Raw genomic sequence first — 17391 nt, 5'->3', positions numbered from 1 at the left:
CCCGGTCCCCGGTCCCCGGTCCCCGGTCCGGTACGGGGGCAACACTGAGGGTTGCGATCCATTGCCGGACACGGAAAAAGACAAAAGACAAAAAAAAAAAAAAAGTTAGGTAATAGTTAGGTAATACAGAAAGGTATAAAAAAGTAAAAAATCACCCATGATCCCACCATTCTGAATTTATCATAGATAGCATGTTGTTGATCCTAAGATGTGTAGGTAGGAATGTGTACTGGACTCATAGGAGGTTTATGTCTAGGGATTTTTTTTTTTTTTCCTTTTTCAGCAACTAAAATAGATTCACGCCGTACATGGTATTTTGTTAAATGTAGATAGAAGTTAAATTTTCTCTAGTCTGGAGAATCTGAGAACAATAACCTTCCTCGTCTCCTTACTCTAGCTTATTTAGTTACATTCAGTCATCTTAGTGGTTGGCAATCTACGCTCTGTATTAGATTCATTTGGGTTTTAAAAAATACAGACACCGGGCTTCCACTTCCCAGACATTTGGTTTCTGTTGTTCTGTTGGGTGCCCGGGCATCAGTATTTTCTAGAAGCTCCCCAGGTGATTGTCATGCAGCCTGAGTTAAGAATCACAGACTGGTCTAGACTAAGCTTGAAACTCAGCATCATTTTCATCTCTCTTTCCAATGGCCAGTTTCTAAATTGTTTTAAATACTTTACAGTTTCATTGCTTTATTTGATTTTCATAGCAGTGCTATGAGTTAAGCAGTACTACTTTCTTTGTGTCATACTGATAGAATATAAAGGTAACCCATTAAGAAATCAGTTAAATTTTTACTACCTTTTATAGTCATGTGTGTGTATGTATGTATGTATATGCCTAAAATGTTTGTTCTAGTTGTCTTTAGATGACAAGCTTAAGAGACTTAAAATATACTTTTGGTGTTTTCCAGATTTACTATAATCAATGTACACTATCTTTGTAGTAGATTAAAAATAAATAAATAAAAGTGACCTATTGGATGACTGCTATGTTTAAGACAATGTACAATGTCTTTATTAGTAAAACATCAATTTAATTGAAGAGAAGCTAAAACACAAAAACGATTAACCCAAGACATGCACACAGTTGGGGAGAAGTTTTTGCTGGAAACATTAATGTTGTTCAATTTGGTGTATCCTCTGAATCTTCCCTTGCTTTCCAACAGAAATTTTATGGCTAAGCATTTTTTACATTTTATAGTAGCTTTCGTGAATGATTAAGGGGAAGAGTTACTCAGCCACAAAGTTATTTTGGCAAAATTACTTTAAAATCTACTTACTAAGTGGGTTTTGTTTTGTTTTTGTTTTGGAGGTATTTCTGAACTTGAAAAAGGAAATTGTAAACCCTTATAAGGATCGATTTGCCTTTGGAAGAGAAAATGAATTTATGATCCCAAACCTTTTATTCATAACCCTGAACATACAAAAAATTCTGAAAACCGAAAGTTTTTTCTTAAGTTTGGTGGCAAAAATGAGGCTATTTGTAGTCTTGATTTATCCCACTTGATTTGAATATGCATACATTTTATTGCACAAATATATCTGTGACTGATTGTGAGATGCTGTTCCAGAAGCCACTAGGAGATTTAACTTAATAAATGTTATATGTACCATCTTACTCTTCTAAAATCTGAAAATTCTGAAACATATCTGGCTCCCAGGGTTTCATTAAGAATCTGTAGACCTATACAAATTTATTTTGTATAAGTAAGGAGTTGTTTCTAGTGTTGTCTTACTTTGGTGTGAACACTTTTATTTTGCCCTTTTATTTTAGACTGTAAAATCATGTGTGTTTTTTGGCGGCTGGCCGGTACGGGAATCCGAACCTGTGATCTTGGTGTCACCAGTACCACACTCTCCCAAGAAAGCTAACCGGCTAGCCCGAAAATCATGCAAAGAACATTTTAGTGTATGAAATTTTAAAATAGCCGCAAGTTATTACTATGATAGTTTAAGATGTGATGGATTAATTTTGCTTCCATTTCTAATCATGTTATTCAGACTATATTTACTGCACAATTTCTTTTCAAGTTTTGTTCCTCAAAGCATTGAGGTTAGGTGTCAGTCCATCCTGCTCATACTTTCCTTTTGGCCAATTCACATTTTTGTGGCACTTGCCAGATTCTCTAAAGGACAACAGAGGTGAAACTGTTAGTTGATTATTTGCTATAGGAACTTTTTATAGCACAGGCTTAAATGGGGCAGAGATATAAATGTGCTGATACAAAAATGTGCTGAAGGTAGTGTTGCTTGTTGGAATTTAAGGGGGATTGGGTTTTTCTTTATTTCTCATCTGTGATACCTCAAAAGTTAGAGACCTGTATATGTAGTTTATGGCATCATTAAAGTTAGTATTCAGTCCCCACCAACAGGATGGGTTGCACATGAAACTAGTTTGAATGCCATGTTACCTCTTCCTTTTGTCCCAGTAGGGCTGAATAGAAATCCAGACGTTGTTTAGTATTAACGTCCAACCTAGGACTTACTCCATTATCAGTCAGGAAATATATAGTGCTTGAGTATCTGCTGATTATATAACATTGTATTGGGCTCTGGGCTGGATGATAAACATTATAGCTTTTAAAAGTGAATTATATTTTGTATGGGGGAAGGATAATACTTTTTTCATAAACAAGGAAATTGCAATATAGCCTCTAATTCAACACGTACAAAACAAGGCCAGAGTTACAGGTTATGAACACAGTGAAAAGCTAGTGCAAAATTTCAGCTTTCTTAAACACCGTGTACCTATCATCACCTTGTTACTCCACTTTCATCAGTGTGTTTTTGAAAATCTTGTATTAATTTTTAAGTTTACAAGCTGATAATATTAAATGTTCAGTACTTGGGTATGATATGACTGTTAGAAGCCGTGTGGGATAGCAAAGCTTGGCCTTTTTTACGTACTCTATCTCTTCCTCCTGTTGACTGTGTGTCATGGCACAAATTACTTAATCTCTGTGAGTCTCACGTTTTTAGATTTTATAAATGTGGCTTTTGGAGCCTCTATTTATCCTAAAAGAAATAACATGTTAGAAAACTGGCATATGTCGTAGCTTCTCGAAATTCTAATGGTTTAGAGGAGTGGATATGGGCCTGGGTTGAAATTGAAGCACTGCCATTTACTAGTTTTGTAATCTGATTAAATTTTTCAGCTTCAGTTTTCTCTTTTGTGATAGTAGCTCAGAGTAGTTATGAGGATAAAGTTAAATACCTTAATTATATAAAGGATTTATCCTAGTGCTTGGACTGTAGAAGCCACTTCAGTAGTAGTGACTGCTGGTGTTGTTTTTGTTGCTTCAACGTAATTTGATTTTCCTGTAACTAAACTAAAACAAGTGAAATTCACCATGGAATGTAAATAGTATATGTAGCTTGTCATTATGCTGAGGATTGCCATTTCAAAGATGATATCTTTAAATTGAGTTGATTAACCACTCCTTACTAGAATAGTGTCTTTTAAGTAGGTCATAATAAGATGTATTGGAAAGAATTTAGGACTGAAAATGAGAAGTCCTGGCTTCCAGTTCTGACAAGGCTATTTTCTAGTTTGGGCCAAGCTATTTAACCACTCAGGCTCATTTCTCTTTTGTAGAATTGTGATAACCTGCCCCATGGACCTAGGGTGCTTGGAAAAATTGGTTGAATTTTTTTTTTTTTAAAGTGCTTTGCAAACTGTAAAGCAGTTTATAATTATAAGGAGTAAATAGCATCTGTGAATGATCTAAAGGTGTTCCCCCAAAAGCTCTGTTCTACAGGTTATTCGATGGTGTGTGTTGGGGGGTGGGAGGGAGTCAATATTTTTAAAGAGCGTATTTCTCCCAAAAGGTAGCATCTTTAAGGTTTTTATATTATAGAACTTTCTCTAAATGTGATAGAAGAATTTAATGAGCTCTTTCTCATGTTTCTTACCTTTTTAAAAAAAATAGAATAATAAAAACTTTCTGATGAACAGGCTTTCTTAGTTATTTCCCTTGTCCTAACCTCTAGTTTTAGGCATTAGGGCAAAATAATCAAGCCTTTTTTTGCCATTATGCAAAATTCTCATATACAAATTAAGTTTGGTAGTAAAGAGAGTGATAATAATTGTAAAATTAGGGAGAGATAAAGCTTTTATCTACAAAGGGCATAGTAAATCAGTGATTTATGTTTTCCCTAAAATGCAAACACCAACATTCTAAGTAGGAAGTTAATACCGCACTAAGCTCCAGGCTTTCATTTCTTATTGGATTCTCACAAGCCTTGAGGTACTACTTGGATAAAAGAAAAATCTCCACTCTTACTTTTTTTTTTTTTTTGTGACCAGTAAGGGGATCGTAACCCTTGGCTTGGTGTTGCCCGCACTGCGCTCAGCCAGTGAGTGCACTGGCCATCCCTATATAGGATCCAAACCCGTGGCCACTGCGCTCCTAGCGCTGCACTCACCTGAGTGAGCCACGGGGTCGGCCCGAAAAATCTCCACTCTTAATCTTGTTTTTCACATACCTGGAAAGACCAGTATCTTGCTTTCCTTTTTATCACTCCTTAATGGAAAGGGTTTCAAATTGGGAGTTGATGACAGATGGGGCTGGTGAGGGAACTAGGGAAAGGTGGAGGTATCCTAGCTTTTTTTTTTTTTACATTTACCTGACAGATGGGGCTGGTGAGGGAACTAGGGAAAGGTGGAGGTATCCTAGCTTTTTTTTTTTTTTTTACATTTACCCCAACAGCTAAACCCTCTGCCCTTGGGAATCACTGAACGTGAGCCTAGGTAGTAAGTAGCACTGTCAGTGCGAAAAATTCATTCGTTGGCCTCAGGAAAGAACATCCATCCATTCACATTTCAAAAAAATTAAAAAATTTTAAATACTAAAGTTCCGCAGTGTATTTTTTACAGCATTTCTGGTACATTATGGATTTTTAAGTTGATTTTTGTGGACTTAGCCTGAGAACATAATAAACTTTTAACATTGGCTCTGTGGAAGACTTTTTTTTTTTAATGTGGAGAAACTTTTAAAGTTCCAACCACCAATTTGCAAACTTTTGAAAATGAGGGTTGGGCAGAGAAGATCTGTAGTCTATCTAGAAGCTATTAACAGTTTTTGCTCTAAAGTTAATTTCTACTTATCTTAAGTCAGTTAGACCGCTCGTTATGTTAAGTGACCAGCACTATTTATATTTAGGTTTTTAGAGAAAGACAAAATTAACATAAAAGCAGTCACTGTACTTAAGGAATTTTGTCTCTTCATGAGGAAGCAGTATGTACTTTAAACAGAATACAAGGCAATCTATAAACAACTGATGGGTTGTAAAGTGGAGATTAAAGTGTGAGAATTTTTATTTCAGAGAAAGCTCGTTGAAGAGGTGAATTTAGGAAAGGCTTTGTGGGGGATACAAGTATTGAACTGAGCTATTCTATGTGTGGTTGTATATACAGTCAGTAGAATACCATTGAAAGGTACTTCTACTTCTGAGAGAACTGAAGATGGAGACTTTGAGTGGTGTAAAGAAAAATGTACCGTATATGTCATGTCAGTTAAGATAATGGGTTCATATGTAGGATTATTTACACCGATTACTTCAGTGAAACAGCATGGCATTGTTAATAAAGCTTTTTTTGTTTGGGAAAGCTATGACCAGGTGGTTTATAAGCAGTTGGCATTAGCTTTCTCAGATGATTTGGGAGTGGAGAGTGATATTGTAGAGTAAACTTTGAATGTCGTTTTGCTCTTAAAGTAATAAAATATTGGTTGTTAGCCCATTTTCCTTCTTTTGCAGGTAAAAAGCAAGAACCAGATGAGTTGAGTGGAGATGCTTCTGTGGAAGATGATACTTTTGTCAAGGTAAAGTGTTAATTACTCAGGTTAAGATGTTCATTTTTAGCTTAGTATGAATTTTGTTCATTTTACTTTAACAATAGACACTGAAGTATGTAGGTTAAAGATAGAAACTTGATATTGTCAATCTCATTAACTCTCATAATTGGAAATATAATAAATAACTTTTAGTTATGTGAGACGTAAAGCTAAAAATAATAATCTGTTTGGCCAAGGCTTTAAGCAGAAATCTGAGACATAGGGGCCAGAGGAACAGCTATAAGACAATTGGTAGATTAGTTCCTGAACAAGGTACCACAGTGAAGAATATTGGTAATTTATTTTTTATCTGATCATTGCACTTAGCTTTTTTATATACCATACAAGCCTTAGATTAATGTAGACTTAAAATGGGCAGAGAAAATTGCTGATATGTTGCTACTTGGTAAAGGTAAATTTAAGAAATTTGTTTTGCTCTTTAAAGATAAATAAGGCTGGTCTTTTTTGACCAAAAAGGAATGTACTTCAAAACTGCCCAGCCCAAAAGATAAAATATGTAATTTAAATCTGGACTGTGGCAGTTCTTTACACCATAGATGTAGAATAACTAATTTTTAATCATAGTTGGGGTTTTTTGTTTTGTTTTCATTTCAATTAAAAGCAAAACTGCCCAGCCCAAAAGATAAAATATGTAATTTAAATCTGGACTGTGGCAGTTCTTTATACCATAGATGTAGAATAACTAATTTTTAATCATAGTTGGGGTTTTTTGTTTTGTTTTCATTTCAATTAAAAGTGATCTGCTACTTACTCATTGTTAGGTCTTAAGTATTGTGGCATTTGCAGGAATTGTTTAATGAGCATAGTTCCTCTTAAATTATGTACACTTATGCCCCCATATATTCTGTTTTCTGGATACAGTTAGTACATATTGTCATCATGTTTCTGGATGTCTGTGTGTTCCACCATGAAGTCGGTTCATGTCCATTCTCCCATCCATCTCTCCTACCTCCTAGCTCTCTACCCTCCCCACTCTGTACACACACACACACACACACACACACACACACTCACACACACATCCCATAGCCCACATTTTGTACCTTGCACTTTGAGGCCAGGCATGGAGAGAAAGAAGTGTTTGGTTGAGGAGTTAACCCTGAAATCAGAGTTTAGGAAATGTTTGTCCAGGGATCCATTAAAATTGATGATTGCATGCCAGTAATCAGCTTTTGTTTGAGTCTAAGAACTCTTCAGATTTAGTATTCTGTTATCCTTGTGGTGTATCTTCCATTAGGCTTATTTCTCTGTTCTTATTTTCTTCAGTTGTCTTCACTAGTCAGTGAATGATTAAACAAAAATTATCCCTAAACTGGAAAAACATTGTGCCTTAGTAAACAAATCTTTTAATTTTTAAATGTCTTTCTTTTAGCTCTTCCATTCATAAAAATGTCACAATCATTTGAAATGTTATAAGGAGGTATATACTTTTATTCAAAATAATAATAGTACTGTCTCTTATATGTGCTGCAAAGGATACTTTGTGTTATTATTAAATAAACCATCTTATAATGTCTAGAAGAGCAAAAGAGCTTTATAAAAAATCCTATGTAAATATGTCCTCAGTTTCTTTATGTTTCTTTTTTCACTTTGGAAATACCAACATATGTGATGTACTTGATAGAAATTAAGTAAATATATTTTCCTTGTGTCCCAGAGTTGGTAATTTTGGAATTTATACAGTGGTGGTGGGTAAATATTACCTATTGCCTAAATATCCAAAGTGTATAGAAATTGCTTCTGTGGATAAGTGGTTCAAGAGTTGGAGAGTGGTCTAAGTTGGCACTTCAGAATAGATGTAGTTTTCTCAGTAACTTCCTTGAGCTCCCCAAGCACTCCACATTCCAAAACAATCATATTCCTTCTCTGTGCCTACCTCCCTCAGTAGAAATTTCTATTTCCTTGCTGCAGTTCAGCTATGAGTGATGAATAGTCATGCTCCTGCTGTTTTCCCCTTTTAACCCAGAAACCTTTTCTTAAGTCTGCCAAATTTACTATATGAATAGAGATGTTCATTGCTTTCAACTCTTTCTCTACATTTAATGAAAAAGGAAACTGAGCAGATTGCTGCTTTTGTTTCCGCTGAAGTGCCATGTATCCATAAACTTTGAAGGGCAAACAGACCTTCCTTTACAGAGCCAATCTGAACCTTTGTTCCCCTGTCTAATTGGCATTGTGGCACAGTGATAGATTTCAAAACAAATGCATTTAAGTTAGTTATTTTCATATTTTTCAATAGCAGACATTGTAACAGTTGGGAATTCCTTATTAATTAGAAATAAACTTTATGTTTTAATGTATAAGACTTCAGGGTCTTTGAAATTAAATCAATCTGTGGCACATGAAGAAATCAAGTCATTTCTTTGAAACCATATCTTCTGGAAATCTCCTAGAATGTGGCTTGGTAAATGTTAAATAACTGGAACTTAGAACATCTCTGGTATCAATACAATTAATGTGCATTTCATGCAAGAGATTTGAGAACTCAGATTCATGTTTTAATCTTGGTATTAGACCTATATTTTTAAAGATACAGTTAATATATAAGGTAAAATTGACTCTGGGAATAATAATAAAATATCAGATATGACACATTTAGAGATATAAATGACCAAAAAATTTGGTGGATAGCCTACACTACTTTGCCTCTAGTTGTACCAAATTTTCTTACCATTAAAAGGACTGTGAATTGGAGAGTCAAGAGGCACATGAACAAGATGGAAATGACGAACTAAAGGACTCTGAAGAATCTGGTGAAAATGAAGAAGAAAATGTGCACTTCAAGGAGTTACTTTCTGCAGAAGAGAACAAGAGAGCTCATGAATTAATAGAGGCAGAAGCAATAGAAGATATAGAAAAAGAGGACATCGAAAGTCAGGTCTTTAGCCAGTTTTTTTAAAACATGACAGATAAATTAAGTTTTAAATAATACTAAGTTTTTTTTCTAATTCAATTTGGAAATCTCAAAACATTTTAAAAATATATTTAAAAGTTACTTATAAATCAACCAGAATCCTACCACCTAAGGTGAACTTTTTAAATTTTTTCTTATCCCATATATGAATATATTTTTACATAGTTGTTATCATACCATAAGTTGCTGTTTATTCTATATTCTATTTTCACATAACATACCATAATGACTTCATAATTTGTGTTATGCCATAATTTATTAGACTGCTTTCTATATGTCTAATAGCCACTCCTTTGATTTTGGACATTTAAGTTTTAAGGTTTTTTCCTACTCTACTTTGAATGAGTGTACCAGTTTTACTCTTACCTTGCCAACATTACTTGGTGGTAGGTTTTTTTCTTTTGGTACTTTAGTAGGTATAAAAGTTTACTTTGATTTGCATTTCCTCAGTTATTATCAAGGGTGGGGAAATTACTTATGAAAATTTAATTTTAAAGCAGACAGTTTTTCATATCTTTGAAGTAGTCCATTTGTCCTGCTTTGAAGTACGTCTTAAGAAAATCAATGGATTATGGAGTCAGTGCTATTAGTATTCATATTTAAAACACTTTCCTTCCACCTAGCCTAATAAATGAGGGGCTCAAGAAAGATTTTTCTAATTCTCTAGCAACATGACTAATTTTTTATGTTGGCATAAAGAATACAGTCTGAATTATTAAGCATTGATTTAGTACCCGCAGTATCATAGACACTATACGCAACACAAGGCAAATGATAATTAGGTATAAACATGAAAGCATTCTCATGTTACCCAGATACTTTGTAAAACAAAGCTATTGTATACCCTTTTACTTAGGAAATTGAAGCTCAAGAAGGTGAAGATGATACCTTTCTAACAGCCCAAGTAAGTTTACATTTAGTCCTATGAATTTGATATTGTGGGTGGAAGGGCTTGGAAAAAGAATCTTTTGACTTCATGATTCTTTAATTTCTAAAACTGTCTTAAATTTAATACTGAGTTGTTTATGTGGTATATACAAAATACTTGAAGTATTGGCAGATGAAATTTTTGTTGCTACAAAGGTAATTGGCTCCTATCATTTTCAAAATAATTTTTATAAAGCCCATTCTGGGCCGGCCAGTTAGCTCAGTTGGTTAGATTGCGGTTATTACAACATCAAGGCCAGGGGTTCGGATCCTCTTACCGGCCAGCCACCAAAAACAATAAGTAAATCATTTTTTGTAAAACATAACTCTGGTTACTAGTCTTTTGAGAAGTCTGTACTCTCCTTGATTTTTTTTCCCTGTCACTTTGGTATAAAATAAAACATTTAACAATACTAATATCTTCTCAAAGCCTTATTTTACATTTTTGTTAATTTAACCCTCCTAGGATGGGCATAGTATAAAAATGATAAAATAAAAATCTCTTCTAGAAATTTACTTGGTACATGTGCATGTGGAAAATGACTGCACTTCAATGTGTGATAAAATTTGGTTTTGGTATACGTAGTATACATTTTAAAGCATGACTTACAGATGCTATAAACAGACATTTATAGATCAATTTCTGCAGCTTTTAAAAAGTATGCTTTATCTTTTTCTCACATCTGTACTTAGGAACCCCTTGTTCATGTGCCCTCTTTAAATGGTATACTTTCAAATAGATATAGAGGTTCCCTTGTTTACTAGATTTAGAAATAATAGTGATTAGGTCTGTTATTTCCTCTGTATTGACTAGAAGAGTATTTAAAGAGCTCATGTTCATGAACTGCTTCGTGGACTGCCTCTGATCATGCCTTTTTTTCTGGTTCTCTTGCCTTTGAAATACTGGTAAGGCTTTCTGTGTTTATTGCATTGGAGGAGAAATTACATTTCTGGGAGAAACGTTTCTGATTATTTGGAATATTCAGTAAGGAAATTGATGACCGAAAGTCCGTGGGAATGTCCCCCATTCTATCCACAAATACATTCATTTCTAAGTGATGAAGAATACATGAGGAAGATTAACTCTCAAATTGGGGGAGTACCTTTTCTAGATTACTGGTTGGCAAAAAAGTGGAGTTAAACTCTTTGTATTCTTTGGTAACTAGCTTTTTAAACTTCCATCAATGGCTACTCCTACAGTAGTGCAGATTTTAAGTTGTATGAAGGCGTCTTATCTAAACATACTCATTTAGATAATAGACTACTTATTGCAAACATTTTTAACAGGTGGAAATAAAGTATCTAAAGGAATGGGTGCATTTTTCTAATTACAGATTTTTATGGGCTAGAGATGGCCCTGTTCCCATTCCATCCTGATACTGAAAGAATGTTTATTTCCCATCAGGGGGCAAGATTTTGCCATGTTGTATCAAAAGATAGGGAGGTTACATCTTTAGAGAAGTTTTCTTTGTTTTATGGGCTAGAGATGGCCCTGTTCCCATTCCATCCTGATACTGAAAGAATGTTTATTTCTCATCAGGGGGCAAGATTTTGCCATGTTGTATCAAAAGATAGGGAGGTTACATCTTTAGAGAAGTTTTCTTTGGATAAAGTGACCTTTTTCCTCTTTCTAAAAAATGTGCAGTGGAACATGTAGAACATAAGTGTATCTAGGTTTCATCATGATCTAATGCTTCTAAAAATGCTTACTGAATATGTTACCTTGTGTATTGAGGGATACTTCCTAGAGTGTAGTCGTCACCCATGTTCAGCTATTATCTGCTCATGGCCAATCTTATTTCCTCTATACCTCCATTCACTTTCCCTCTTTTGCATTATTTTGAAACAAGTTCAGACTTATTTCCCTTGAAACATTTCAGTATGTATCACTAAAAGAGAGCTCATTTTTTACATTATCACAATATAAAAATTTTTATATCAGCAAGTATATAGTTAGTATTCAAATGTTCAGTTGTCTATAGAGTTTTTTTCTTTACAGGTTCTTGTTTGAATCCAAATGCAAATAAGATCCATACATTGTGATTGATTGAAATGTTTATTAGGTCTCTTAATCTGTCAGTTTTTCCTCCATTCTTTTCTCACACTGTTTTATTGAAAAAATTGAGTTGTTTATCGTGTAGATCAGGGCTTGGTAAAGTTTTTCTTAAAGGGCCAAATAGTAAATATTTTAGCCTTTGTGGGCCATGTGGTCTATGTCACAGCTATTAAACTCTGCCCATGTAGTGTGAAAGCAGCCATAGACAATACATAAATGAACAGACATGGCTGTGTTTCAATAAAAATATTTACGAAAACAGGCTTCTGGTGTAGTTTGCCAACCCCTGCTGTAGAACTTCCAAAGTCTAGATTTTACTGATTACATTCCTGTGGTATCGTTCAACATGTTCCTCTGTTTACTGTATTTCCTGTAAGTTGGTAAAATGGTTATAGGATCTAGAGGCTTTCTATCAGATTCAGGGTTAATCACCTCCACCCACCCACCACCCGCAACACACACAGCTACTTCATAGGTAGTCTGACAGTCTTCCATTTGTGTGCACATAATACCTGGTTGTGTCTTTTCATGATGGTACCAATCATTGATGCTCCATACCCCATTAGGGGTTGTAATGTAGTGATATTCATTTTTGTTTGTTAGATAGTTTTTTGTTTTTTGACAGCTGACTGGTATGGAGATCTGAACCCTTGACCTTGGTGTTATAACACCATGCACTAATCAGTTGAGCTAACCAGCTAGCTTGATATTCTGATTCTATCAATTCTTCTTTATTTATTTCTAGAAAGAGAAACTTCCACTCATCTGCTATTTGGTTACCCAGTGCTATCATTTACAAAGGAAAGCAAGAATATATGTTTGATTCTGTCCTTTTATTTACCAGTTTTCAGAATAATGAGCTGGTTCACTAGTACCTCCAAGAGTGACCAGTGAGTTCTTACTTTTTCCTTTTTTTTCCCCTTTTCCTGTGATTTCATAGATTTGAATATATTTAATGTATCTCAGTCCATTGCAGCTGTTATTAATGCTCAAATTATCCCATCTTTAGCTAGTGAGAACCTCTTCAAGTTAGCTCTTGAGTCCTTACAGTGTGATTCTAATAGTTTTGATTGATTCCTTGCTTTCTAGTATGTAAAGATGTTTCATTTCCTGCTCCAGATCTATAATTAAACATTTTTTCCTGTTAGTGATAAATGGTATTTCAAGACAAGAATCTGGGTGGTAGGGGTGTTCATTGCTACTTAGTTGTTAAATGTTTCTAGGCCTTTTCAATGTACAATGCTAAGAGAATGTGTTAGGGTTTTTTGTTTGCTTTCTTTGTTTTTGCTTGTTTTTACTTTTAAGATAAAGTGGGTTTATAGTTCATATGGCTACTTTTTTTTTCGTTGCTGGCCAGTAAGGGGATCTGAACCCTTGATCTTGGTGGTATCAGTACCACGTTCTAACCAAGTGAGCTAACTGGCCAGCCCTATGGATACTTTCAAGTTAATCATTTCTTTTATCTCAGAGTACACATAATACAGTTTTAGAATGGTAGCACCAACACCATCACCATTATGATTATTGAAAATAACTTAAGTTTTTTCCCCCAGTTATATTTGTCAAAATGATGTAGCCCTCTAGGGATGAACAAGTTACTGTGTTTTAGATTAGGTCTGCTCTGTTTGGTTATATCACCAACTGGTACATGTTTAGGTTGATTTATTTCATTTATTTTCAGCATTTAGGTATCACTTTTAAAAATTTAATCTTCAACACATATAAAAGAAAAAAAGATAATCTGCAACTTCTTGTGAGTCTATAATTATTTCAAATAAAAAGTTAGAAAGTTTAGTCTAATTTTATAATTTTTAAAAATACTTTTATGGTTCCAAAGTCAAAGCTACAAGATGAGATATTCAGAAAAGTCTCTTTCACCCAGTTCCCTGCCATCACCTTATTGGTAACCTTTTAAAAATTCATGATTTAGGGCCAGCCCGTGGCTCACTCGGTAGAGTGCGGTGCTGATAACACCAAGGCCACGGGTTCGGATTCCCTATAGGGATGGCCGGTTCACTCACTGCCTGAGCGTGGTGCTGACAACACCAAGTCAAGGGTTAAGATCCCCTTACCGGTCATCTTTAAAAAAAAAAAAAAAAAATTCATGATTTATTCTTCCATCATTTGCTTTTAAAAATGCAAATAAGCAGCATATTTGTATAGTGATATATCTATTCTAAGCCAGTCCTCAGGCTTTGACTTGAAGCCTGAATCTTTAGGCTGTAGACTCTAGGCAGTTTGTTATAATAGAATTTGGTTCAGATTCTATTTCTATTGGTTAATTACAATATTGTGACTTTGGGCAGGTTCTCTTGCTCAATTTCTGTGTCTATAAAATGAACATTATAATTCCTACCTCACTACATTGATGGAAGGATTAATCATAGATCTTGGCATATAGTACGTATATGATTAGTGGTTGTTTATAGGATTGTTTTCCTAGCTTGGAAGATACCAGTTACTTGAAAATTTACTGAAATTTTTTCTCTAAAATGTTCTTGTTTCCTAATGCTTTAGTTCTTAAAAATTTTGTCTAGTGTCAAGAACCTCTTCAGTCTTCTATGATCACACCATGTGTATTCCTTTTTCTATTTGCTTGTGTCCTTGATGTTTCACTAATCTGTAATCTGAAGGGCCTTCTCTCTTTTTGTCATATGAAATCTATATACTTCTCAAAGCCAAATTTACCTCTGCCTCCCTCCATAAAGCTTTTTCTAATACCTCTCTCCTATGTAGTGTTTTACTATTTACAGAGATCATTTTACATATATTATCTTACTTAATTCGTAATATATCTTATATAGGTCACATGTGATAGGTAAAATTGTCTAGATGGATGACATACCACAGTAAAACTGTTTCAGGGGTGAAGACAGGATAAATACCTAGGTCTCATGATGCCTAGTTTCTTACTCTTTTTACTAAATAACCCCACACTAGTAAATGTTCTCTTTGTTCTACGAGGGTACTTCAAAAAGTTTGTGGAAAAATAGAATTGAAAGATAATACGAATCTTTCCATGAACTTTTTGAAGCACTCTCGTATTATACTTAACACAGTGTCAAAATTAAGCCCTCCAGATACATAAAAATGAAAGATACATAAAAAGTTCAGCCTTTCCTGCTAAAAACAACAGTGTCTCGTACTACATTTATTCAGTAAATTCACTCAACAAATATTTATTGAGTGGTTATTATGTACCAAGTATTTTATATTTCCCATGATGTTTAGCATATTGCTGAATAGATAGTGGTTTAAGGTTATTTTGAAGATTTATTTTAAATCAGTTAGGCCGAGTATAGTCAGAGGATAGGAGGTCTTACTTAGCACAAATGTGTGCATATATCTCAAGATCAACCAAGGAGAAGGTGGTAAAATGAGTATGTAGTAAACACTTGGTTAACTGAAAAATAAGTCTTAGGTTTGTCTTTGTCTATTGGTAGTTGTTGCTGATCCTAGGATGAAATGAAAATAAGTAGAGGAGCTTTGTATATGTCTTTTAGCACATAAAAGGCTAAGGGTTGTAGATTCCACTAAGTCTTAGGTTTGTCTTTGTCTATTGGTAGTTGTTGCTGATCCTAGGATGAAATGAAAATTTTAGCACATAAAAGGCTAAGGGTTGTAGATTCCACTAAAAGATAAAAAACATGAGTACCTACCTTACAGAGCATATGCTTTATTTTCATATGTGAAATACTATATTTTTCAAGATAAATTCAAAAGTGGTTAATTTAATAGGATGCTTTACATTTAATGAGTACATTCAATTATTTACTATTTTCCTCATTCTGAAAAAAATCTGTTTTCAGTGGGGGGAAGTTATTTTCAAATAAGTTGCATGTATCATGTCTACATATATATCATTTAGGCAGGAAAAGTCTCCCATTGTCTTTCTTGTATTTCTTGGTTTGTTTCCTTATTGCAAGGATATTTGGACTTACTTCGGACTTTTTGTTTAACCTTAGTAGTCCTTTACTGCACAGTAAAACAAATGTGCACTTATATGTATGTGGTTCATCTTTTCTAACAACCCTAGTTGTTTTTGTGCTTTACCCGTTATCAGTTTTGTTTCCATGAAGCTGGGTCAGGCCCTTTTCCTAAGGAAATTAAGTGTATATTATAAGGCTAGTGTAACCACTATGTGGAGAAACTTAAGAAACACTTCAGAAGACATGTTAACTTATTAAGATAAATATCTGAAAATTCTTCAGCAAAGTAAGGCAAACTTTATCAATTACTTTACCAACTAGAAACAACATTTCTAATTGGCAGGAACTACAACAGAAGAATTTTGGTTTTTACATCATAGTATTTTTTAAATTCACTTTTATTATAAATAGCAAATAACTAGGAGTATTTTTTCTTGAACCTATCGGGTTGCATCTCTAAAAGAATGACTTGGAAGAAAAAGTAGGGTGTTTTTTTTTGTTTTGTTTTGTTTTGTTTTTGCAGCTGGCCAATAACGGGATTCAAATCTTTTGCCTTGGTGGAAGAAAAAAAGATTTATCCATAATTAGAGCATAATTCATCCTTCCCTTACTCCCACTACCTACCACTCCACCCAACTTAAAGCGTTTTTCTTTTCTTTCCAAATGTTGCAGTTTACAGATATAACAATTAAAAGTAAATTCCAGTGCAATAGTGTATTAAGGGATTCTTAGGGCACAATATGGTGGATTTTTATAATAGTAGGATTTACATTGCTATCAGTCAATGATTTACTTATTCTAGACTATTTTACTTCCTAAGCTTGTGGCTTAGTTTTTAAGTATTTTTAGTTTCCTTCCTTATTTTAGTGTATAAAATAATTGGTTATTCCCTAAGTGGGGCTCTTATATGTTATCTTAGTCAAAACCTCATTTAAAATGATTTCTGAGAAATATGATTGCTATCCAAACGTACTTTTGAAAATATTTGGCATTTTAAGGAATGCATGCTTTTTACAAATCTAAAATTTGTGTTATAAGATAAATATGCCATTTATTAAAAGTCTTCTTTTACTGCTAGGCTGTCACTCTAAGGCAGCAGTTCTCAAAGTGTCCTCTCTGGACCAGCAGCATTAGCATCACCTGGAAACTTGTTAGAGATGCACATTCTCAAGCCTCACACCAGGCCCTCTGAATCAGAAACCCTGGGGTTGGTACCCAACAATCTGTGTTTTAAAAAGCCCTCCAGGGGATTCTTAAACATGCTGAAGTTTGAGAACCATTGCTCTAAGGCATTGTATGTGGTAACTTTGTGAAGCTTCACACCACCTGACTTAAAACAATCTACTTTTACTCACGTTTAAGAAGTTATAATTAAAAATTAAAACAGTACTTTAACATTTTTTTTCTGTTATAGAGATTATAATGGATAATACCTTGTTCTTTATAGTCTTATATTTGGGAAAATGTTGGGTCTATTTTAGTGTGATTACTTCATTGATTTTTGCAATATTTGCTTTTTGTAGAGTAAATAAAGGTTTTCTCTTTGCAGCATTCCTGTTTTCAAGCTAGGACATGCTGGTTGGCTGATTAGCTCAGTTGGTTAAAGCAACTTATAACACCAAAGTTAAGGGTTCAGATCCCTGGCCAGCTGGGGGGGGGGAGAACACCCTCAGTTTCAAAGCCTACCCTGAAGGAATATGCCATATC

General features: G+C 34.3%; 1 protein-coding gene across 3 annotated transcripts in view; it reads left to right on the top strand.

Moving 5' to 3' along the window:
* SLTM (SAFB-like, transcription modulator) overlaps positions 1-17391 on the top strand; it is a 47647-nt gene that overhangs the window by 7097 nt on the left and 23159 nt on the right. For all 3 annotated transcript variants that reach the window (XM_008577120.1, XM_008577117.1, XM_008577116.1), the window contains exons 3-5: positions 5761-5825; positions 8539-8736; positions 9629-9676. In XM_008577120.1, coding sequence (XP_008575342.1) covers positions 5761-5825; positions 8539-8736; positions 9629-9676 — 311 coding nt within the window. The remainder of the gene's footprint in view (positions 1-5760; positions 5826-8538; positions 8737-9628; positions 9677-17391) is intronic.

The sequence above is a fragment of the Galeopterus variegatus genome, unplaced genomic scaffold (assembly GCF_000696425.1).
Source record: "Galeopterus variegatus unplaced genomic scaffold, G_variegatus-3.0.2 Scaffold1453, whole genome shotgun sequence".
NCBI lineage: Eukaryota > Metazoa > Chordata > Mammalia > Dermoptera > Cynocephalidae > Galeopterus > Galeopterus variegatus.
Note: the sequence above shows the minus strand (reverse complement) of the source record. Positions and strands in the feature narration are given on the sequence as shown.